At 38.7% G+C, this 25,792-nt stretch overlaps 2 protein-coding genes across 4 annotated transcripts; both read right to left on the reverse strand.

Annotated features, from left to right (window-relative positions):
• Positions 1–3,114: 3,114 nt before the first annotated feature.
• Positions 3,115–12,837, reverse strand: dbi (diazepam binding inhibitor (GABA receptor modulator, acyl-CoA binding protein)). 2 transcript variants are annotated; one of them, XM_034186746.1, is made up of 4 exons: positions 12,700–12,837; positions 6,359–6,476; positions 6,135–6,203; positions 3,115–3,356 (listed from the first exon to the last, which is right to left on the reverse strand). In XM_034186746.1, the coding sequence occupies exons 1-4, from the start codon at positions 12,712–12,714 to the stop codon at positions 3,280–3,282; spliced, it is 279 nt and encodes a 92-aa protein (XP_034042637.1). In that variant the 5' UTR covers positions 12,715–12,837; the 3' UTR covers positions 3,115–3,279. The 2 variants fall into 2 exon arrangements, with proteins under 2 accessions (XP_034042637.1, XP_034042638.1); XM_034186747.1 differs by having other exon boundaries at positions 6,359–6,478; positions 12,708–12,762.
• Positions 3,713–25,539, reverse strand: c14h2orf76 (chromosome 14 C2orf76 homolog). Of its 2 annotated transcripts, XM_034186745.1 has the most exons (6): positions 25,325–25,539; positions 25,198–25,248; positions 22,128–22,165; positions 20,381–20,462; positions 16,301–16,418; positions 3,713–3,726 (listed from the first exon to the last, which is right to left on the reverse strand). In XM_034186745.1, exons 1-5 carry the CDS (start codon positions 25,452–25,454, stop codon positions 16,342–16,344), a joined length of 378 nt encoding a protein of 125 aa, XP_034042636.1. In that variant the 5' UTR covers positions 25,455–25,539; the 3' UTR covers positions 3,713–3,726; positions 16,301–16,341. The 2 variants fall into 2 exon arrangements, with proteins under 2 accessions (XP_034042636.1, XP_034042635.1); XM_034186744.1 differs by lacking the exon at positions 3,713–3,726 and having other exon boundaries at positions 16,241–16,418.
• Positions 25,540–25,792: the final 253 nt, after the last annotated feature.

A 25,792-nucleotide genomic window follows, 5' to 3' on the forward strand; every position in this document is an offset into this window, starting at 1 on the left:
CTAAAAAAAAAATCTGGAAATCACAATGTATGATTTTTTTTTAATAATTTATTCGTATGTTACTGCTGCAAATAAGTATATGAACACCTGTGAAAATCAATGTTAATATTTGGTACAGTAGTCTTTGTTTGCAATTACAGAGGTCAAATGTTTCCTGTAGTTTTTCACCAGGTTTTCACACACTGCAGCAGGGATTTTGATCATCTCTCCATACAGATCTTCTCTAGATCTTTCAGGTTTGGAGTTTCAGCTCTCTCCAAAGATTTTCTATTGAGTTCAGGTCTGGAGACTGGCCAGGCCACTCCAGGACCTTGAAATGTTTCTTACGGAGCCCCTCCTTAGTTGCCCTGGCTGTGTGTTTGGGGTCATTGTCATGCTGGAAGACCCAGCCATGACCCATCTTCAATGCTCTTACTGAGGGTAGGAGGTTGTTGCCAAAATCTCGCAATACATGACCCCATCCATCCTCCCTTCAATACGGTGCAGTCGTCCTGTCCCCTTTGCAGAAGAGCACCCCCAGAGTATGATGTTTCCACACCCATGCTTCACAGTTGGGATGGTTTTCTTGGGGTTGTTCTCATCCTCTAAACATGGTAAGTGGAGCTGATTCCAAAAAGGTCTATTCTGGTCTCATCTGACCACATGACCTTCTCCCATGCCTCCTCTGGATCATCCAGATGGTCACTGGTGAACTTCAAATGGGCCTGGACATGTGCTGGTTTGAGCAGGGGGACCTTGCTGCCCTGCAGGATTTTAATCAGAATCAGAATCATCCTTACCCCACAAAGTGAGATCTTGCATGGAATCCCAGACCGAGGGAGATTGATAGTCATCTTGTGTTTCTTCCACTTTCTAATAAATAATCATAACAGTTGTTGTCTTCTACCAAGCTGCTTGCCTGTTGTCCTGTAGTCCATCCCAGCCTTGTGCAGGTCTACAGTTTTGTCCCTGGTGTCCTCAGACAGCTCTTTGGTCTTGGCTATGGTGGACAGGTTGGAGTGTGATTGAGTGTGTGAACAGGTGTCTTTTATACAGGTAACAAGTTCAAACAGGTGCAATTAATACAGGTAAAGAGTGCAGAATAAGAGGGCTTCTTAAAGAAAAATTAACAGGTCTGTGTGAGCCAGAATTCTTGCTGGTTGGTAGGTGTTCAAATACGTATTTGCAGCAGTGACATACAAATAAATTATTAAAAATCATACATTGTGATTTCTGGATTTTTTTTTTTTTTTTTTTAGATTATGTGTCTCACAGTGGACATGCACCTAAGATGAAAATTTCAGACCCCTCCATGATTTCTAACTGGGAGAACTTGCAAAATCACAGGGTGTTCAAATACTTATTTTCCTCACTGTATATATATATATATATATATATATATATATATATATATACACCTATTAGACTGTGGCTTCTCCCTTCAGTGTCCTCTTCACACTTTTCTCCTGATGACATTCTTCATTGTGTTGGAGTTTTGGATGGTCTTGTATGGTGCATTTCTCTGACAATGTTCCTGCACTGCACTACGTCATAAATTGCATCAATAAAGATTTGTTTGCATGTTCCATGTCATACCAGGACAAACTGTAACTCAGCTTCCATCATGGTTCACAGATTAACTGTATGTTTTCTCCTTCCACACTTTGGACTTTCATCACTTTGTAAAGGTTTATTTTGGTCTCATAAAACTTTCTTCCACAACTGATGTTTCGCTTTTCATATTTTATTCCACACATTGGTTTAGCAGTTCTTTCTGCCAATGAACTGGGATAATGGTTTCCAGCTGGAACAAAACAATTCCAATCTTTATGATTTAGTTTCTGGTAGTAATATAGAGTTGCATTGATCTTATCTTACTTTAGTGGGGAACGATAGTCATAAAATTAGCTGCAAATTCTAACACAATGTTAGACTTTCCAAAGTAAAAGTACAATCTAATCTCATCGCGGCACGGTGGATCAGTGGTTAGCACTGTTGCCTCACAGCAAGAAGTTTGTGGGATCACTTTCCACCTGGTCCTTTCTGTGTGGAGTTTGCATGTTCTCCTCATGTTCATGTGGCTTGCTCCCACTTACAAAGACATGCAGGTTCAGTGAATTGGTGCAAAATTAACTGTAGCTGTGCGCATGAATTCGTCTGTCTATATGTGGCCCTTTGTCAGATTGGTGCCCTGTGCAGGTTGGAGTAAACGGATATAGAAAATAAATTAAGCAGTACCATCAATAACACTAAGAACGAGCAGCAATTTGTGAGTCAGTGCTAATAAAACGCCTACATTATCAACAGGGTTAACTACAGTAAGCCCCTTTGGCTGCTCCCTCATTTTCATTTGGGGTCACCACAGCAAATCTGATGTAGATTATTTTGAAGTGACAGTGACTCAAGTGTCACAGTCTTTACCTCTTTGCTTGTTCACCAAAAAATTTTACTTTTGTAGAAGTTGTTCTCACCACCTTCAATTAAGGACTGACATGTTTCTTTTGAAACTGGGAAAAATTAAGTATGCGCTTAGCGGCTCCTCCGACAGGTTGTCACCACTGGACGCCTCCGATCAAATATGTCGAGAAGCTCTCATCTGGAGAAAATGCAGTGAAATTGAGATAATCTTGCTCTTGCTCAGATAATCTTGCTTTCCTGTCTGCCTGCTAGTCATGCGGTGGCAGGAGCCACTGTTTTTTTTTTCTTTTTTGGGGTGGCAGCTCGTGATCAGTCCTGTGTGTGTGTTTAGCCTTTTCCGCCCATTATTCTGTTTTTCAAGGTTGTTTTTGTACATCTGTTTACTGTATTTTTATCATTCAATAAAATACATTGCTAAACAAATGTTTTGATGACAGATGTAAAGTTCTTCTCCCACATGCTTTTAGTCATCTCAGTAACTAGGAATAACCTTTTCCACCGGTGTGTCCTGACCGCCTTGCGTGGCAGCACCCTGACATTGGTGTGTGTCTGTGTGAATAGGTAAGTGTGAGGCATAACTGTAAAGCACTTTGAGTTTCTGATGCAGATTAAAAAGTAATATATAAATTCAGTCCATCCAATTTACAGACTAAATTTAGGAGTCAGCTGATCAAAGCTAATGTTTAGGTGCAGCACAGAAAACCAGAACAAACCAAATTAAACTGAAAATCATGACTTTATTTTGAAATGACAAGAACCAGTGGTAGAAAACAATAAAAATGAGATGTGTGCTGGTGGAAGACATGAGTAGTCCATCAGCTAGCTGGTGGTTGGGTTTTAAGGTCATGTTCTTTCAAGTGGTGTTACATCCATTCCATGTTATCATTCCAATCCATACTTCTGCTTCATCTCCTCCACCAACTCAATGTACTTCTCCATGGCTTCCTCTTTGCTCATGCCTGTTAAAACAGTAAAAACAAGTAAGACACAAACATGATTCCACAACACTTTTTTTTAAACCACAACCTGTAATAGGAACTTCTGACATGAATGATGTTCTAAATTTCACACTAAGGTGAAGAAACCTGTGGGACGTCCTGTGTAATGGAGCAGTGTTAAAGAGGTCGCGGGTTAATTTTGGGAACCCCAGTAGGAAGGCTTGGCTGGCAGTTGATGATCACCGTGATAACTTGTGCTGAATGTGCGACCACAACTACATGTCTGTATTAATGAATTTCACTGAAATTTTCTGGAGGAAAAGGTTGATTAGATATTGGATTTGGATCCAATGGGAATCCATAAACATGTTTAATATTTTCATGCATTTGACTGCATTTAAAAAGGTCGACCTGAAGAAGCAGAGTTTTTATACTATGTTCTTGTGTCGTTTTGTAGAACAGACTGCATTTTTGAGCTGAACAGCTTCCAAAGACACTCTGTCTCCCCTCAAAATTCTACTCACAACACCCCATAATGACAACATGAAATTTTTTTTTCTGAAATAAAACTTAAGAAATCACATTTACAGCAGTATTCACACCTTTTGCTCAATTCTTTGTTGATGCACCTTTGGCAGCAATTACAGCCTCAAGTCTTCTTGCATATGATGCCACAAGCTTGGTGGACCTATCTTTGGGCAGTTTTGTCCATTCCTCTTTGCAGCACCTCTCAAGCTTCTGTGTCGGTGTACAGCAGTTTTCAGATCTCTCCAGAGATGTTCAATCTGGTTCAAGTCTGGGCTCTCACTGGATCACTCAAGGACATTCACAGAGTGGCCTTTCTCTCCAATCGCTTAGTTTAGAAAGGGGGCCAGGTCTAAGAAGAGTCCTGGTGGTTTCAAATGTCTATTTATGGATCATGGAAGCCACTGTGCTCATCGGGACCTTTAAAGCAGCAGAAACGTTTCTGTACCCTTCCCCAGATTTGTGCCTCGAGACAATCCTGTCTCAGAGGTCGACAGACAATTCCTTTGACTTCATGCTTGGTTTGTGCTCTGACATGCACAGTGACGTGTGGGACCTTATATGTAGAAAGGTGTGTACCTTTACAAATCATGTCCAATCAACTGGATTTACCCCAGGTGGTCTCCAATTAATGGCCCAGTCACATGACACATAACGAAGGGCAACGAAGTCCTAACTTAACAAGAAATCTGGACTTTCGACTTTCGTTGGCATCGTTTAACTTTCGCGCAGCTTCGTTCCTGCAGCTGGCGCTTTGTCAGGATTTCTAAACTGCTAAAAAATTTGAACGAAGGGCAACGAAAACCTCAATTCAGCAGTATTTCGTTTTGCTGTCGTTCTTGATTTTATTTTATTTTTTTTAATCATTTGTTGTTTGTTATTATTTTTTGTTTGACTTCGTTTGACCGGCTGAATGTTTTCACACAGTGCAGAAGCTGGTTTGTGAGCGCTGAGGCTGCTGCTGCGTTCATGTACCGTCGGAAATTACAGGGCTAACTCAGCCTGCTTGCTTGGATTTTTTTTAATCTGGGTCGTGGGTCAGCTTCAATGGGCTCAGGCACCTTATACAGGCCAGAAGTAATCTTTTTGTGTGGACACAATTAATTATTTTGCCACAAGCAACTGCTGAATTTGAAACAACAAAAAAGTTGTGTAATTTCCAACGGTACTTGAACACGGCGGCAGCAGCAGCTCCTGCGTGCACTTATTATTTATAACAATATGAGTGTAGGAATCACAATCCAGCCCTTATGTACATGTGGCAACAGGTAAATTATTCAAAAGATTATATAAAGAGCTGTTCTGGAAGAAGAATTCACACTGTGATCAGCTGCAGCTCGTGAAATAAGTGCACATCAATGCGCGTTCACACGCACTAATCAATTTACTGCTTTGATATATTCAATCATCTTTACACTTATATTTATTCCCCCTTTTGACAAGTTTTGTTATAAATCAATATATATGGCTTAGAACATAATACAATGATACAGCAGTGACCAAGACACACTAGAGTGTTTTTTGTGTTTTTTTTTTTTTTAATTGGAGCAAGATGTGGCGCGCGGCATGTCGACAGACAGTGAGGATTCTGATGATGGAGATGATCCCTCTTTTGTTCTGGATGAGGAACCAAAGCAGGTGGTCCGCCGACGTGCACACAGATCTCCATAGCTTCTGTTTGCAGTTTCTCCAGGACTCAGGCGCTATGAGCTTCGTCTCAGCGATGAGTCCTGGAACTCAAAGATGCAGACACACACTGCTCCAGCTGTGGCTCCAGGCACATTTCGTTTAAAGCGTTGAGATCAACGTTGGCTTCGGTTTTGTTAAGTTCCTCTTTCGTCCCTTTTGCGCTCTCGCTTCGCAGGCTATTTGGTGATAAAGCTCTTTCATCCACCTTTTCTCAACGAATTGTGACTTTTTTACTTTTTTCCCTTCGTTTAGGAATCATCGTGTGCCGTGTGACTGGGCCATTATGTAAACAAACATGTAAACAACAGGCAGTACCGAGCTTTGCTAAATTATCAGGTCATGTAAATCTACAGTATGACACATCAGTATAGCCATCATGACAGGCCTACAAGATGGAACACAAAGAGAAAAGCAAAAAGCCTAGAAACTGTTAGTTCTTGACTATGCTGGTTTATCAAAGTACCTATGAATGACAAGGAAATCGAACTGACTCTGTCACACATACACATACACACACAAACTAAGACCTTGTATGAGGTGATAAAGTGTTTATCTAAGACTTGATCTTGGTGAATGAAAGCATACCTTTCCGCTTATCCCACGCATCCCATTTTGCTTTTCCAGTGAAATCCAGCGAAATCATTCCTGGCCGAGCTTAAAAAAAACAAAAAAAAAAAAAACACGACAACGGGGAGACAGAAATTGAAAATAATGTTATGTGTAAATTAAAGACACTGAAGAAAGTGACATTAATTTGTGCAGAGCTGCAAAGCAACAACAGGTTGTTGCAGTTGGAGCTGCCGTCTCACCCGTGTTGACGTCACCCACAGTCGCCTGCTTGTACAGAGAGTAGATCTGCAGCATCTCATCATCTGTTGGCTTCTGTTTCAGGACTTTCACCTCTTCTGCAGCTTTGTTAAATTTTTCCTATAGAGGAGAAAACAATGTAGTAAATTGGAGGTGCAAATGGAGAGTGCATACCAGGGCTGTGAATTCGATTCAATTCCAAATCATGGGGCCACAAGTTGTTTCTTAAAAAGAAAGAAAAAAAAAGATTTTAGATAATAAATAAATTCAGTACATAGTAAGTCCCTTCAGCTGCTCCCTTGTTTACACTCGGGGTCGCCACAGCAAATCCATGGTGGATCTGTATGTTGAATTGGCACAGGTTTTACGCCAGATGCCCTTCCTGACGCAATTCCACATTACATGGAGAAAAGTGGCAGGGGTGGGATTTGAACCTTCTGAACTGAAACCAAGCGCATTAACCACTTGGCCACCACCCCTGCACAAAAAATTCAGTACATAAAGCTGCTAATTTCAAGAGCTACTCAAGTGTGCCGCAATGTGCTAAGAAAGGTGCTGTGACAAATGATGCTATGAAAGCAAAGTGTGTTGAAGATTGTATAGTTATTGTATTTTTATTTGAAAAAGGCAACATAAACAAAAGTTAAAGGACATGTCGCATGTTTTTTAACATCCCAGTTAGCAAGACAAGATAAAAGTACTCAAGACTGTAAGTTTCTCCGCACACGTGCTAATAATTAGTGATTGCTGATGTATTTTATTCCTATCACTCTGAGCATTAGCAGGTGCATTTCTGGAAAACGTCTCTTTCGGTAATTCTTGGCGTGTGACGCACATTTCAGAATAAGCAGAATCATCCCAATGACTGACAGACAGAGGGAAATGAATCTGCTCTGTCCTAAAACAAAAATTCTGAGCTTTCGTTCAAAAGTGATGGCTTGGATTTACAGACAGGAGACAACACATTTCACCCCGAAACTTTTAACTTTTTCAGAGTGTTGCATTTTGGAACCTAAAGTGTGGTACCGTGCTGTTTGTGTGGATGCTGATTTACTGAAGCTGTGCACATGGATGTGGGGACACGTTTTTAACAGACTTCCTGACACGGAGATGGATTTTTTTAATTGGAAAAAGTCAGCATCAAAATGAACAGTTATAACTTAAAAACAAGTCGTCATAACACATCACACTTATGTCAGCTTTGGAATTAATTTGTGCCTCAGTTCTTAATGTTACCAACTACATTCCATTGAAGCGCACGCTGGGACGCTTCTAATAGCTACATCACCTGTCGGAAACACAGGGGTACTTTGTTTTCGGAAGCCTCCGTAGCTGTTTGCTGTGAATGCTGTATACTTTGAAACCGGTCACGGAAGTGCACAAAGTAATCCCGGTGGATCATCGGGTGGTCACTAACAGCCTAAATCTAAATTATGATTTCAGTGCAACATGTCCTTTAATCTATGAAGAAGTAACTTGCCCTTAGGTGCAAGGGACACAACTGTAAGGTGATTTTTGGCTGTCAGTCCATCTTATTTTCACCAAAAGTGAACTTCTCAAATGAATAAACAGTCGAGACCTTGCTGCACATTTGAGCATCTTTTGTTACCATCAGGACCTTTTACATGACCTAATTGAAACCAAAAATTCAGTTTTAAAAGGCATTTATAAATCTCAGAAACTCATGATGTTTTTGACAGGCAGATCTTTGACCTGCCAGTATTAATGAAGAAAAATTTGGATTTTGAGAGTTTCAAAATGCAGAAGGTTTTGCCTTCCGCATTGTTAAAAATAATAATAAATAAAAGAATAACTATTCTGACGTAAATCGATTTTTTTTTTTCCCTCAACACCTCTGCATGCCTCCTCTATGGTAATCATGGACCAACAGTATTACCCACACTAATCGACAATCATAATTCTGTAATCATCAACCAGCGCTTTGTCACATCATAAGCAGGGTTTTTCCTAAACCAGCAAATGGCACCCCGTTGCCGAAATGCCAACTTTTCATTTATTTATTTTTTAAGCGTTGTTACTAGCATACAGCTTTCTCTTCTGTAATCGATTCTTCCGTAAATGCATAGCATTGATGCCAGGAAATAGCAAGCCTGTTGCGCCTTGGGGCAACTGTTTGTTGTGATTTGGCGCTATATAAAAAAATTGATTGATTGATTGAATAAACAATGTATTTTTTTTCCAAAATACTTAAAAAGGTGGCCAAATAACAATAACAATGCCTAAACATATCCTTTTTCATGCAGCTCCCACGCTCTGTTGTTGTTCCAGTCTTTCATGAAGCCTCAGAATGCCCCATTTTGACCTCAAATTTTCAAAAGCTCCACCCCCCACCCCAGAGTCAGGAGTGACAGAAAGATGAATGCAGCAATGTACAGAGACATCCTGGATGAAAACCTGCTCCAGAGAGCTCTTGACCTCAGACTGGGGTGACAGTTCATCTTTCAGCAGGACAATGACCCTAAAGCCCCCTTCACACTGGCACAAACGTAGAGTCAGTGTTGCCACAGTTACTTTGAAAAAGTAATTAAATTACTGATTACTCCTTGAAAAGGTAACTTACTTTACTGATTACTCAACTGTAAAGGTAACTAAGATTACTAGTTACGTTTTTGTTACTTTCCCCAGCTGCTGACAACAACCCTCTGCCACCTCAACATGACAAAACTTGTTTTGCCAAAACTCACTTTATAGTCACCCTTTCTTGACTTCAATGAAAATAAATACTTGTTTTATAAAAAGTAAAATAAAGACCTCTTTGTTGACCTCATATTTAACTGTTGACAGCACTGTAACAGTAAAACTTGCAATTTCTAACCTCTATTGTTTATAAATGTAACTATTAAATTCTTTCTAACATTTAAATTCTCTCTAAACATTTTACTTGTCGAAATTATTATTATTATTTTAAGTAGTATTAGTAGTTGCAGTAAAAAACGGGCTTCAAAACCGGACTTTTAATCTAGGGGTGTTGTGTGTGTGTCGGGGGGGGGGCAGATTCCTGCCCCACACCCCCATTCCATCTGAATTCACCCCTGCTTTGGCGTTTGAGCATAAAGAATGGATAACATTTATTTATGCAGAAAACATGACCAGATTTACAGATAAGAAAGTTTTATTGCGTTTTCACATCATGTGGTCCTCAGAAAGAGAGTTTAGGTGCATTTGTGTGGAAAACAGTGTTAGTTGTTGACACGTCGCGGAGGATCAGCTGTTTTTAGCAAGCAGATATGGAGCGGCTCAGCTCAGAATTCTAAATAAAGGAGAAAAAAAAGCATAAAAATGTCTTTCTAAAGCTCAGTGCAGGTATGCTGTTGTCACCGCGCTTTAAGAGGTGAGGACGAGTCGTAACTGCTGCAGAAAACTGCGGATGAAAAGCTCACAGCTTGCTTAAAGTGGGCAGTTCAGTCGAACCCAGACCTCCTGCCCACGGACCAAGTTTAATACTGCTATCGACCCACAATGCAAAAATAACAGTAACGCACAGTGATTTGGAGAAGTAACTTTAATCTGATTACTGATTTGGAAAGATTAACGCGTTAGATTACTCTTTACTAAAAAAAAAGTGGTCAAATTAGAGTAACGCGTTACTATGTAACGCATTACTACCGGCATCACTGCGTAGAGTAGCATTTTGTTGTGTTTAGAATACGCCTGAAATGCGCACGTACTCTGCGTTTTTCCTGCGTATCAAGAGAGAGAGAGAGTGCACTGTCTCTCTGTGTGCTCTTTTTTTTTCCGAGACCTGCTGTTTGTGTTCTTTGGATTTCGAAAGAAATCCATTTTATGAATTGAAAGAATGTAACCATGTTTTCTGATGTGCATTTTAACGGATGGATCCCTGACGGCTCATGCACACATGCCGGGCTGTGTGGATCATTTGTCACAGACTCAGGCATGTTGGATCACACACAGAATAAGCAAAACTGCCCACAGATAGGTGTGCCAAGCTTGCAGCAGCATATTCAAGAAGACCTGAGGCTGTAATTGCTGCCAAAGGTGCATCAACAAAGTATTGAGCAAAGGGTGTGAATACTTATCTACATATGATTTCTTAGGTTTTTGTTTTTAATAAATTCTCAAAAAAAAATACAAAAAAAAATAAAAACATTCTTTCATGTTGTCATTATGAGGTGTTACGAGGAGAATTTTGATGGAAAACATATATTTACTCCATTTTGGAATAAGGCTGCAACATAAAACGTAGGAAAACTGATGTGCTGTGAATACTTTCCAGATGCACCGTATAAGAACTTGAAAACATTTACAGCTTTTGAGTGGAAAATTAACTGGAAATGAATACCTAACAATAAAATGATAAATTATATCCCAGTCCATGCCATACTTTCAAGCTCAATTGATAATGAAATTAGGAAAAAATTTCCAGCATGGACTCCTGTAAACTTACTGGAACTTCCAGGAAGTTGACTTTCTAAATTCCAAACCTTTGCAAGAACAGAAATGGACTTGGCAGATTTTCAGAGTGACTTTTGATACACAGGTACTGACTGCAGATTTTTACGGCCAAATCATATGGATGCATATTTTATTTTTTCGAGCCCTCATTTCACATGGATGCAGGTTTTTCAGTTGCCTAGAAGCATATGCTTGCACGGATGCAGATTTTGTTGGGAAAACTGCGCAGCGAACAACTTCTCCACTCACAACAAACTTTCCCAATGGAAGAAAGTGACAAAAGAAAATGTTTAAACAGAATACTAAATACAGTATAAAGAGGAAAACTGTTCATAGACATAACATTCAGTCAATTGGTGGTCCTAAATGTGCAACCGGCAAAGGCACCGGGTGCGGTAGTAAGATTAGGATACAAAAAGTAATATTGATTGAGCGATGTTGTAGTCTTTAAAAATACATAAATTCTCACTATTATTGTTATCATTATTATGTGAAAAATGTCTTTAAAATATTTTCAAAATTGAACTTTTACTCTGGTGGCGTGGGCGAACCCCTCTGGCTACGCATCTGTGCTGTCTGGACATTTTACAAGCACTGCAAAAACATCACAATAACACAATCAGTTCTTGTCCTGTTCCTCCTCTCAAACTTCTGATAAGAAACAATGAGTTAAACTTTGCTCCTAATCAATGTGACAATTCCCTTTCATGTCCCCAACAGCTCATCTCACCTGCAACATGAGACTGAAAATAATGGCTGTTTTATTTCATGTATGACCACAGGTCACTATTTTCTCAAAATTATATAATTTCTACATGCCTTATGTGATTAGGTAATAAATAATTTAACAAATACATACAATTAATATTATATTCTATTACCAGTAAACTGCGGACGTTTTGGCTGTGGACTTTTTGACTTGTGGACCTTATGACCAACACCCGTGTCAGGCAGCGCCAAGTGGGTGGCGGGGGGAGACTGGCACCATTCACCAAAGGAGCAAACGAAACCTGCTTCTGCTGGGTGTACAGTTCAAGAATGGCCGAGTGAGGAAATCATTTCAAAGATCAGGCTGCAGGAACATCTGTTCACCCCGTGACCAGACTGTAGGCCAAAGGTCAAAGACTGAATGTGTGCGTCATCAGATCTGATTGCTGAACAAAAAATCTTCATCTAGAACAGATTTGGGACCACAAATACAGCGACCTGCTGTCTGTTCCCTTTAGGAAAACCTTTATGGTTAAGACTCGACAGACCGCCACTTCTGAAAGCGGCACTAGGCGCTCTCGGAACGAAGCTCTAATGCTGCCTTCAAGTGCTATCGGAATTATGGTCAATACGAGAGCCCAACGTGCAAAATGTAATTTTTGACTAGAAATTTGGGAGATAATTTTGATACACCAGTTCACGAGCTGAGATGAACTTTCACATTTCAACATGGCAGAGAGTAATGCCGGAATTGCCACGAATTCCTTTATTAACTGTTCAGGCACTGACTGCTGTTGATTTTGTACAAAATTAGAATGTGTTCTCTACTTACACTTAACATAAAACAGGTAAATTAATAAAGTTTTCCTGAAGTAGCAGGTAATGGTGACCCACGTATCCGCCATTTCTCATTTCGTTTAAACAAAAGCACTAGAACACGAATGGGAAATTATCTTTACGATAGCACGTGAAGGCAGCACGTGCTATCCTGCTAATGTCTCAAAGCGATCTCGCAAAAAATTACGCTATTTTACATGGTTAAATTAAACGCGTTATGCGGTTATAATTAAGTTATAAACGTATACTTTATATATTTGTACAGTATCTGTAAACGAACGCGTTACGCTTTTGGTACAACAGCACCTTCTTTGTAAAAGTACACCGCTGAAAATGATTTCTAATGTCAACATTTCATACAAACATCAAGCTCAGCCATGTTCAGCTCCGTCTCCCGGAAAGCAGCCGACCGCTCAGCAGGCAGATAAGAGTGAGCTGGTGAGACACCGAGGCTTCGAAGCTTATGAAACGACACGGTGACTCATGAAGCGTTGCCGTCTCGCCCTTCTTCTTCTGTTGATTTTAGGTGGCAGTTTTTTAAAGAAACTTTATTGAAAATAAGTATACAAAACAGAACAGAGGAAGGAAAATCCAGGGTTATCAAACAAAAATATTCAAGGAGGTACATATAGTGACAGTTTTTAATCGCCTTTTGGTTACCTGACTTCGAAATTAGTTTGACATATTGTTCAATCTCTTTAAGGAAAGGTACAAAATGAGGGTTAAAAGGTTAATTACAAAATACATCCATTTTCTAAAAAAGAAAGAAAAAAAATATTACATTCTCCCATAATAAAGTAAAATCTCTGGAGACATGGTCAATGACAAATTTACTGGTGTGCGACAAGTGCCAAAAAAGCTGCGGCACTGTTTCAGGGTGAACCTCACTAAAGGAACTTTGTGTTTATATCCATTTTAAACATCAATATGTAGTGACTGGCTGGGTAATATCTATGAATGATTCTAAATGACACCGCCTTTATTTACGATCAGCTATTATGAGGAATAATCTAGACTTTATTCCAGTTGATATCACTGACATATTGATTCCAGTAAAACAGATTACAGACAGTATCTTTTTGAAACAAGGCATGTATATTTCTACTGCAATTATTTGAAGAATGTTGTGAGAAGCAAATTTTTTCAGCTGGTGAGTCAGCTGGGTTGGGAAGGGAGATGGGGTCAGAGGAGGACCACTTGTGTTTCTATACAGCATGATAGTACCTGATGGGATTGCATCAAAATACTACGGCAAATTCTTTTGGTGTAACTGGAAAGTTGAATACTGATAAGAACTCTGCATAAGACAGCAACAGTCCTTTACTGAATAGCTGACTCACCAGCAGAATCTAATTCTGTACCCATCTCTTGAAGAAAAATAATTTATTATATAAAATGTCTTTATTATTCCAAATAAGATATCTATGTGGGGAAAGGTTGCATTTATAAATCTGGCAGACATTCAACCATATACAACTCTGTATTATTAATTTCATTTCATTTTACATTGTTCAAATATCACTTACACAATGGAGAACACTGTCTAGAAGCCAATATGTTGGAAAGTTTCAGCATTGAAGGAATTTATAGTAGTAGAGTAGTTTTTGAAAAGAGTACTTTGTACTGTTACTCCAGTACTATTTTATATACATACACACACATATATATATATATACACACACATATATATATATATATATATATATATATATATATATACATACATACACACACACACACACACACCCCTGGCAAAAATTATGGAATCACCGGCCTCGGAGGATGTTCATTCAGTTGTTTAATTTTGTAGAAAAAAAAGCAGATCACAGACATGACACAAAACTAAAGACATTTCAAATGGCAACTTTCTGGCTTTAAGAAACACTATAAGAAATCAGGAAAAAAAATTGTGGCAGTCAGTAACTGTTACTTTTTTAGACCAAGCAGAGGGAAAAAAAATATGGAATCACTCAATTCTGAGGAATAAATTATGGAATCACCCTGTAAATTTTCATCCCCAAAACTAACACCTGCATCGAATCAGATCTGCACGTTAGTCTGCATCTAAAAAGGAGTGATCACACCTTGGAGAGCTGTTGCACCAAGTGGACTGACATGAATCATGGCTCCAACACGAGAGATGTCAATTGAAACAAAGGAAAGGATTATCAAACTCTTAAAAGAGGGTAAATCATCACACAATGTTGCAAAAGATGTTGGTTGTTCACAGTCAGCTGTGTCTAAACTCTGGACCAAATACAAACAACATGGGAAGGTTGTTAAAGGCAAACATACTGGTAGACCAAGGAAGACATCAAAGCGTCAAGACAGAAAACTTAAAGCAATATGTCTCAAAAATCGAAAATGCACAACAAAACAAATGAGGAACGAATGGGAGGAAACTGGAGTCAACGTCTGTGACAGAACTGTAAGAAACCGCCTAAAGGAAATGGGATTTACATACAGAAAAGCTAAACGAAAGCCATCAACACCTAAACAGAAAAAAACAAGGTTACAATGGGCTAAGGAAAAGCAATCGTGGACTGTGGATGACTGGATGAAAGTCCTATTCAGTGATGAATCTCGAATCTGCATTGGGCAAGGTGATTATGCTGGAACTTTTGTTTGGTGCCGTTCCAATGAGATTTATAAAGATGACTGCCTGAAGAGAACATGTAAATTTCCACAGTCATTGATGATATGGGGCTGCATGTCAGGTAAAGGCAGTGGGGAGATGGCTGTCATTATATCATCAATAAATGCACAAGTTTACGTTGATATTTTGGACACTTTTCTTATCCCATCAATTGAAAGGATGTTTGGGGATGATGAAATCATTTTTCAAGATGATAATGCATCTTGCCATAGAGCAAAAACTGTGAAAACATTCCTTGCAAAAAGACACATAGGTTCAATGTCATGGCCTGCAAATAGTCCGGATCTTAATCCAATTGAAAATCTTTGGTGGAAGTTGAAGAAAATGGTCCATGACAAGGCTCCAACCTGCAAAGATGATCTGGCAACAGCAATCAGAGAAAGTTGGAGCCAGATTGATGAAGAGTACTGTTTGTCACTCATTAAGTCCATGCCCCAGAGACTGCAAGCTGTTATAAAAGCCAGAGGTGGTGCAACAAAATATTAGTGATGTGTTGGAGCGTTCTTTTGTTTTTCATGATTCTAATTTTTTCCTCAGAATTGATTCCATATTTTTTTTTCCCTCTGCTTGGTCTAATAGTAACCCTTACTGACTGCCACAATTTTTTTTTCCTGATTTCTTATAGTGTTTCTTAAAGCCAGAAAGTTGCCATTTGAAATGACTTTAGTTTTGTGTCATGTCTGTGATCTGCTTTTTTTCTACAAAATTAAACAACTAAATGAACATCCTCCGAGGCCGGTGATTCCATAATTTTTGCCAGGGGTTGTATGTATGTTTGTATATATATGAGAGAGAGAGAGAGAGAGAGAGATTTTACTGGTAACTGAGTATTTTTCAACAATGTAACAGTACTTGTACTGAGGTAGAAATTTGCAGTACTTTTCCACCATTGTGGTGAAGCATCAAAATCATTCAAATCAAATCAAATCATCTTAAGAGTACTGCTAAATTTGACTCTTGATTAAAAGTGTGTTGACCTTTCCACATTTATGGTCACAGTGACTGAACACAAGGTTGGCGGTGGGGCAAACTATATATTATATTATAACTAAGTATATTTTGGATAGTGTAAGACAAGTAACCTTTGATAATAATGACAATATTGTCAGTAAAGTTTATTTAACATATTTTAAAATAGAATGGAAAAAATCATTGACAACTATCACATTTCACATAAGAAAAATTAAAAAAGGTGTACCAGTGACTTGAATAATAAGAAATTTCAAAAAACACACCCACAAATTAAAACACTGCAATGTAAATCTGATGGCACCATTTCTGATGTCCTATCTTCATGGTATGCTTTGACCTTTGTCCTTTAAGAACTCCTAGAAAGTAAAAACACTTTGATCACCAAACAGTTTGGGGATTGGCTTTAAAGAGTTCGTAGTCTTCTTTCTTGAAAAAAGCAAGTTCCGTTTCATTAGCTGTAATGAAGCAAACAGAAAAACACAGCATCAACATTTGAAAAAAAAATAAAAAATACTTAAACATATTTTTGAGGAAATTCTGGTTGCTGCAGTTAAACAATATAAGTCTCTAGAAGACTTATTTATTGAACTTGATAACTTCAATAGTGTAACAACATTAGCTTCTTTATTCATTATAAAATTATTTCATTAATTACATGAAATTTTTGTTTCATGTCTTTCCAATGGTGTTCTCTATTTCACTCTTGACTTCCTTTCCACACAAGTATTGACCAAAGCGGGGTACAAGAATGTTCTTTATTAAATCTGGTCTCATTTGCAACCAAGTGGAGGAGAGCAGCTGCACCAGTCACAGTCCCACTTCACCCGAAATCTATAGTCAGACAGGGTGCATGTTTAAAGGCAATTCTACAGAAATGGAATTCCAAACAGAGGAATTTTTTTAATAAGCAGCTAAAATATGGGCAGATTTTGCTATCACTGTAATTCCGTTGCCACAGAACAGCCCGTGAACCTTTCTCCTCCGACTCCTATAAAAGTACAGTGGTCCTTCGCTATAGCGCGGTTCACCTTTCGCGGCCTCGCAGATTTTTTTAGTCCAATATTACATGCTTTTTTTTTTTACAGCGCATTGTGTTCTGCATCCTCATCAAGCAGGCCGGTCACAGCACCGCGAAGGGAGAGCACGCGCATTGTGTTCTGCGTGTCTGTTTATAAGAATCTTCTCGCCCAGAAGAAAAAAGAGCGACAACCACCCATAACTGTGTTCTTCACTCGGAAAAAGACACCTGCACCGAGGTGTGACTCAGTGGAAAAAGACGTGACAGCGCAGCGGCGCCAGGACAAACAGGCGCAATCAGAGGAACTGTGAAATACTGGTCAGTCACTATTAATAATTTCTTATGTGTCCAACCTTGTATGTTGATCGTTAAAATTAAATTCGTTAGTTCTAAAATCCATCATAATTATTTATAGGAAAACATTCTATTTTTATTTCTCAAACAAATGTTTGGGCCTGAAAACAGTTTGGTCTTATTTTTCTACTAAGGTTTGAACTTTGAGAGTGTTTACACACGAGAGAGAAGTGAGAAAATGTTCATGCCTGTTTGAGAAAAGTATATAAAGTGTGTAGTGAGGGGTTTTACAGCCTTAAAACATCTATAATAATTGTAAAAAATAACGCTGTCTACTTCACGGATTTCGCCTATTGCGGGCTATTTTTAGAATGTAACTCCCACGATAAACGAGGGATCACTGTATTGCAACAAAACCAATTCATTTGGTTTGCTACGCAAAGAGCACATTTGGCCTTCAGCTCAAAAGATGCATATGATGCACATATTTAAATCAAAGCTAAATCTAAACAGTTGTATTATATTCAGTAATTGATCCTAAACCCAAATGTCATCAGCGTACAGCAAATACAAACACAGCAGCATCATAATTCCAACATTTGCAGAGGGGCTTAGACTGTCACAGGTGTTTTCTCTCTTGTAGAGTTCTGGGAATACCCTATGGAGCAATGAGATCCTTGAACAGAGGTGTTTGGTGATTTCGATATCTTTGGAGGAGAACAAAGTTCAAGTCTAGGGTCCCGACGTTTCCTGTCTTACTGTATAATTGTGAAACCTGGACACTAACTTAGTGAACTAACGTGCAAACTGGATATCTTTTGTACTAGGTCTCTTTGGAGGATCCTTGGGTATCACTGGAACTGCTTGGTGTCAAATAGGAATACTCGGATGAGGTGTACCTCTTGCACTGTGAAAGAACATCAGCTATGATATTTTCTCCATATGGCACATTTCTCTGGGTATCAAATACCGGTTCCTTTCAAAAAATGTTAAAAAAAAATGATTCGATACACAGACATTAATAGCCTTTTTGCTTAACGATTCTCTTATCAGTCCTTCAGTCCACATTACGTTGGAGCAGCCGTTGTTTTTGAGGGTGTTTATCAGGAAAATGATCATTTCTCTACTTTGATTACAGACCCGCTGCTTCTGCAGTGACTCTGCTTGAAGCAACGAAGCAGCGCTGCAACCCTGCAGCCTTTTTCTGTATTATCAGCTCTTTAATTTAGGACTGTTGGCCATTGTTTTAGTGTACTTTTTTAAAATTAGCATTTATTCTTAGTTTATTTTGTTCAGTGTTTTGATTCCTGGTAAAGACCACAGAAATTGTCATTATTATTATTATTATCAGAAATGCATGTATTTTTTTTTTGTATACAACTCCTGGCAAAAATTATGGAATCACCGGCCTCGGAGGATGTTCATTCAGTTGTTTAATTTTGTAGAAAAAAAGCAGATCACAGACATGACACAAAACTAAAGTCATTTCAAATGGCAACTTTCTGGCTTTAAGAAACACTATAAGAAATCAGGAAAAAAAATTGTGGCAGTCAGTAACGGTTACTTTTTTAGACCAAGCAGAGGGAAAAAAAATATGGAATCACTCAATTCTGAGGAAAAAATTATGGAATCATGAAAAACAAAAGAACGCTCCAACACATCACTAGTATTTTGTTGCACCACCTCTGGCTTTTATAACAGCTTGCAGTCTCTGAGGCATGGACTTAATGAGTGACAAACAGTACTCTTCATCACTCTGGCTCCAACTTTCTCTGATTGCTGCTGCCAGATCAGCTTTGCAGGTTGGAGCCTTGTCATGGACCATTTTCTTCAACTTCCACCAAAGATTTCAACTGGATTAAGAGCCGGACAATTTACAGGCCATGACATTGACCCTATGTGTCTTTTTGCAAGGAATGTTTTCACAGTTTTTGCTCTATGGCAAGAGTGCCTTTACCTGACATGCAGCCCCATATCACCATGACTGTGGAAATTTACATGTTCTCTTCAGGCAGTCATCTTTATAAATCTCATTGGAACGGCACCAAACAAAAGTTCCAGCATCATCACCTTGCCCAATGCAGATTCAAGATTCATCACTGAATATGACTTTCATCCAGTCATCCACAGTCCACGATTGCTTTTCCTTAGCCCATTGTAACCTTGTTTTTTTCTGTTTAGGTGTTAATGATGGCTTTCGTTTAGCTTTTCTGTATGTAAATCCCATTTCCTTTAGGCAGTTTCTTACAGTTCGGTCACAGACGTTGACTCCAGTTTCCTCCCATTCGTCCCTCATTTGTTTTGTTGTGCATTTTCGATTTTTGAGACATATTGCTTTAAGTTTTCTGTCTTGACGCTTTGATGTCTTCCTTGGTCTACCAGTATGTTTGCCTTTAACAACCTTCCCATGTTGTTTGTATTTGGTCCAGAGTTTAGACACAGCTGACTGTGAACAACCAACATCTTTTGCAACATTGCGTGATGATTTACCCTCTTTTAAGCGTTTCATAATCCTCTCCTTTGTTTCAATTGACATCTCTCGTGTTGGAGCCATGATTCATGTCAGTCCACTTGGTGCAACAGCTCTCCAAGGTGTGATCACTCCTTTTTAGATGCAGACTAACGAGCAGATCTGTTTTGATGCAGGTGTTAGTTTTGGGGATGAAAATTTACAGGGTGATTCCATAATTTTTTCCTCAGATTTGAGTGAGTCCAGATTTTTTTCCCTCTGCTTGGTCTAAAAAAGTAACCATTACTGACTGCCACAATTTTTTTTTTCCTGATTTCTTATAGTGTTTCTTAAAGCCAGAAAGTTGCCATTTGAAATGACTTTAGTTTTGTGTCATGTCTGTGATCTGCTTTTTTCTACAAAATTAAACAACTGAATGAACATCCTCCGAGGCCGGTGATTCCATAATTATTGCCAGGGGTTGTATAAAAATCACACTGAAGTATTAGCTGCAGGATGTCCCAAACTATCAAAATAAACAAATAGTAACTCATCCTCTGGAAAATATAGTAATTATTCACAAATAAATGGGCTTTTTGAATAATTGTTTTGTGGAGCAAAGTGCTTACAAATTCCTTTTGAAAATAATCTCATACCAACACCAGCAGCTCTGAGAGTCAGACCGTCCTGTAGAATCAGCTTGTCATCATCATCTAAACTCATCACCAACTCATTTGTCTGCAAAAAGAACAAACAACATTTATGTCACAGCTTTAGAATTCAAGCAAAGACATGACAATTGTTTTTCCTTCCACGTATAGTTCTAAATTTCATCTTACCCTTAAGCAGAGATGCCGGTAACACATTATGTAGTAAAGTATGTAATGCGTTACTTAGTAACACGTTATTCTAATTTGACCGCTTTTTTCAGTAACAAGTAATCTAACGTGTTAATCTTTCCAAATCAGTAATCAGACTCAAGTGACTTCTCCAAGTCACTGTGCGTTACTGTTATTTTTGTATTGTAGATCGAACGCAGCTTTAAAATAGGTGTCCCGACGAGATTCAGGGGGAGGTCGTCGTTCAGCTGAACTGTCCACTTCACTCACTTTCAGCGAGCTGCTTCACTGAGCCGCATCCACCGTGCAGCTCAGCTCCGAGTTGATAAATAGTTGTCTCTCAAAGCGCGGTGATGCTCAGGGCTACGGTTTTACAAAGACATTTTTACGCTTTTTCTTTTCTTTAAAAATCTGTTGATAAAACTTTCTTACCTCTCAATCTGGCCGTGTTTTCTGCATAAATAAAAACATTATCCATTCTTCTGCTCAAACAACAAGTCAGGGGCGAATCCATGTGGGAAGCGAGCATGGGCGGGGGGGCACACCTTCCCACAACAGCCCTAAATTAAAGGTCCACTTCAGAAGACGTTTTTTTTTTTTTTCATACTATTACTACTACTTAATAGGGATGTGAATCGTACAACAAATCACGATACAATATGATTCCAATTCTTGGGGTGACGATTAGATTCAGAATCGACTTTCGATTCAAAGAGCTCTGAGAAATAGTTATATCACTTAAAAAATGTTTATGTTTAAGAAAATGCAGCTTTACAAGGTTAATCAAGTGATTCTAGATGTAAATTTACTTATCTGCTTTGCTCGTTCAGAGTTGGCTGGCAGTTTAGTGAAGTGCTGGTCAGTAGTCAGCAGATACCGCTGCTCCCCTCTTTTAGCTCCGGGTGATGGTGTAGCATGTGTGGGCTTGCAGATTTGAAGTGTTTCAGAAGTACTTGACTTTCATTTTGCAGATTCTGCACACTGCATAAGTCATGTCAAGCTCCTTGTTTCGCAGCAAATAATAAAATCCAAAATGCATCCAAACATTTGCCTTCAGCAAAGACAGTGCTGGCTGAATTAGCTCCTCGTCCACCATGCTAAGCTGCAGTTCACGAATGTTTGAAGCACGCTGGACCCCCCCTTTGCGGGGATGCTGTAGTACGGAAGCCGTTGCCTGACAAACAGTACACGCAGCAAGTAAGCAAGAAAATGTTTAAGAAAAATGCTTTTTAAAAATCAATTCTTGGACATTTTGGATCGAAATCAGAATCAGATCAGAATCGTAATAAATAAGAATCGCGATTCTGACATGAATCGATTTTTTTACGACACCCCTAATTATCTCCCTCTGGGTGCTGAGCACAATCGGTGAATTGGAAACTTCAAACTGAACGTAGGTGCCAGCGTGTCTGTTTATGTGTGGCCCTGTGATAGATGGGGTGGACCCCGCATCTTGCCCAGTGACTGCTGAAATAGGCTGCAGCTACCCCGTAATCCTTAATTGGAGTAAATGGGTAAAGAAAATGAAGGAATCAGTCAATGAAAGTTGAGCAGAATATATTACCTTGGCTCTGTGTGCTTGGTGAATGATCTTCATTGTGTCTGAAAAATAAAAGAGCATGCACTCAGATGCTGAGCATTTATTTCTGAAAAGCATAAATGAAGAGAACACCCTTCCCCTATTTTGGAGGAAGAATTATTTACCATATCACTGGTCACACCATCAGATGCAGTACTTGTAATGTTCCTCAGCAAGTACCTTGCAATGAGAATAGTGCTGGAAACCTGACTTTTATGAGAGCAAAAAGCACCACCCTATTGGCCTTGTGAACAACAGAAAATTATGTCGTCTCTGATTCTACTCCTTTCTGCATCTTTCCAAACACAAAGAAACAGAGCGATGCAATAATTTCTCAGTTCCCATCCTCGGCTCAATCACAGTCAGCGAGCACACAAGACAGTTTACATTGTGCTTTGGACTGGGGTGGGAGATATGGCCTAAAATTCATATTTCTGTATAATTTGAAGCATAGACAATAATGATATTAAAAGATTATTAACCGAATGTGTGGTCTGTACGGAAAAATATCAGACCGAGGTCTGATATTCCCGTACAGACTGAGCAAGTGAGGTTAAAATTTTGTTTATTATATGGCTATTATTTGTGTGTGTGTGTGTATATATATATATATATATATATATATATATATATATATATATATATATATATATATACATATATACAGACAGACACACACACACAAACGCCTAAATATGAAAGCTGCTGACGGCTCAGACAGAGCGGAAGTGAAGTTGTTCGCTTCACCTCCGAACCATCAACTTTGAGGTGAGCAGCCAAGTTCACCTAAAAAAAAAAAAAACAAACCACAATGGCTTCACCTCCCCTGCTCACCTCAGAGCTCTGAAGAAAAATTAATTTACTCCATTTTGGAATAAGGCTGAAAAAACAAAAGCCTGTTCTGGTTCAGGCTGAGAAACACACCAAGAGAAGACAAACAGAGGGATTCTTAAAATGCAAGGTTTCTTCAGCCACAACAAGGAACAAAAGTGTTTTCAGACATTGTTTTCCAAAATCAGGACGCTTTATATGGATACGTTTTCGTCAGACTGTGATGATGAAACAGACTGAAACAAACGGGTATGATTAAGACTTTTTATTATATGGCTGCGATGCTACATGCGCTCTGATTGGCCGATTACCGGTCGGCTATTTTCTCATATCGGACAGGTTATCATAACAATTGGTCCGCAACATGTATTTTCGTTACAAACCAGGAAGCTAAAAACACAAAGTCGGCCATGAACGTACTCCATAAATATCTAAACAGCATTGGAAAAAACACAGATTGAAAGCTTACCAGCTAATGACTGGACTATTTGTTAGCAAGTTCTTCAAGGAGGTGAAGAAAGCAAACAAGCCCAATACAGTGAGGCAATACTGTAATTTTGTGTATGTGTATATATATATATATATATATATATATATATATATATAAACACTGGGCAACTTGACGCGTTCGTATCGCGTTAACGCATTAATTAATGTTAACATTTTTTTTAATCGCACATTAACGCAGTTTTTTCATTATTTTAACAGTCTGTTGCTCACAGACTTTTGTTTCGCAAGTCTGTCGCTGACTGCTCCCGCGCTGATAGGAACCGCTGTGATGAGTCCCTGACTGGAAAAGAATTGGCGAATAAACCAACCAACATCAAGACAGGCACGGAACTTTTACATGGCCATTTTCATTTTAAAGTGTTTCCAGACGGTGTAGTCGACAGAACCAAAGATATTGGCAGACACTGCAAACCTGAATTTTCTTGTCAGCGGAGTACTTCGAGGCTTAAATTTCACCTAAATGCAGCACACACACCAGCAAGTCATTTAACAAAACAAACTGCGACGTGAGGCTTTGGAAGACTACGTTAGATGCAGTGTGTGAGAGAACTATAGATAAACAAAGGCAAGAGAAGCTCACAAATGTGACAGTGAAATGGACTGCTACAGACTGCACGCCGATTAGTGTTGTGGAAGACGTCGGGCTGAGAGACATTCTGAGAATCTCAACAAACGACAGCACGTACGAGATTCCCTCACAACGCAGCATAAAGGAGAGGACTGCAAAAGCCACAACTTTACAATGTGCACCCACTGTTGCTTTCACTGGGGACTACTGGACATCACTGGGTAACCATAATTTATTTTTATTTAACTGCAACTGCATAAACAAAATGCTGTTACATGTTTGCAGAACATACATTATAGCACTTTCCTTCATATGGCAGAACATTTAAAATAAAATTGTGTTATACACTACTTTTGAACTCATTTTTGGATTTTGTGTATAACAATGCGATTAATCATGGAAATTATGCTCTCTCTCTCTCTCTCTCTCTCTCTCTCTCTCTCTCTCTCTCTCTCTCTCTCTCTCTCTCTCTATATATATATATATATATATATATATATATATATATATATATATAAATAAACAGCCACACAATAAACAAATTAACATTTCCAAATCATGTCCAATCAAATGAATTTACCCCAGGTGGACTCCATTTAAGCTGGAGAAACATCTGAAGGATGATCAGTGGAAACATGATGCACCTAAGTTTAAATTTGAGCTTCATCACAAAGGCTGCGAATACTTACGTGCATGTGATCTCATATATACATACATATATATACATATATATATATATATATATATATATATATATATAAAATAGTCATTATGGGGTATTGTGTGTAGAATTTAGGAAAAAAATCCAATATACTTATTGTTAATAGTTACTGTCGAGCAAATTCAATGATAGATAGATGCAATCAACTAAGGGTTTGTCATTTGTCAGGCAAAACAGCAAGATGTAAACTATAATTTTTAATGATTTCGTTGTTTTGGTTGTCTGCTTTTAATCAATGATCAATTACCATCGCCATTATTATCAACAATTTAAATTAAACTTATTTCTCCAAATTTTGCAACATTTTGTTGTCATCAAACATCTTTCAAGACAACCACACTGTCAGTCACATTTTATTGGAAACCTAGCTGAAAACATTTCGACTGCAAATACGATTATTTTACACAAAATCATAAAACACATACCATAACCATACTTCTTGAATGGAGGCGGAAGACCTGTTCTTGTTGCAATATCTGGAACAAACCGTAAAGCTGTTTACGATGCCAGCTAGTGAACATTACAGAGTGACTAGAATACTCGTTAACTAACCATCTGTGACGTACTGAGCGAACTGCTGCATCGTCTGCTCTAAACTCACTCCGTGATAAACAACAAGTTTAAAGTTTCTGTGTTCGAAGGACCTCACCAGGCGGACAGTAACCACGGCTTCACCGGCCATATCCTCCTCCCTGCTCGAGAAGCGTCTTTTATTACACTTTAAAATACAAAGAAAATGAAAAATTTAACCAGCTATCCCACGTTTCTTCTTCTTTTGCTTAGCAGACGAGACGCGTTTCTTCTTCTTTCACTTTTTCGGAATTTTATGGTGGTGACAACGATCTATTACATTACCGCTACCACACGGTGAGGAGGACGGAACTACACCACCAGAACCTTTGTTATCGACTATTGCAAATTACAACAACGTTTTATTTCTGAAATGCTGAAAATAAAATTTCTCCTGACTTCTTGATATTGTTCTTCACAATAAACATTCCATACTTACTCACTCACTTT

This window comes from Thalassophryne amazonica, chromosome 14, assembly GCF_902500255.1.
Source record: "Thalassophryne amazonica chromosome 14, fThaAma1.1, whole genome shotgun sequence".
NCBI classification, from domain to species: Eukaryota; Metazoa; Chordata; class Actinopteri; order Batrachoidiformes; family Batrachoididae; genus Thalassophryne; species Thalassophryne amazonica.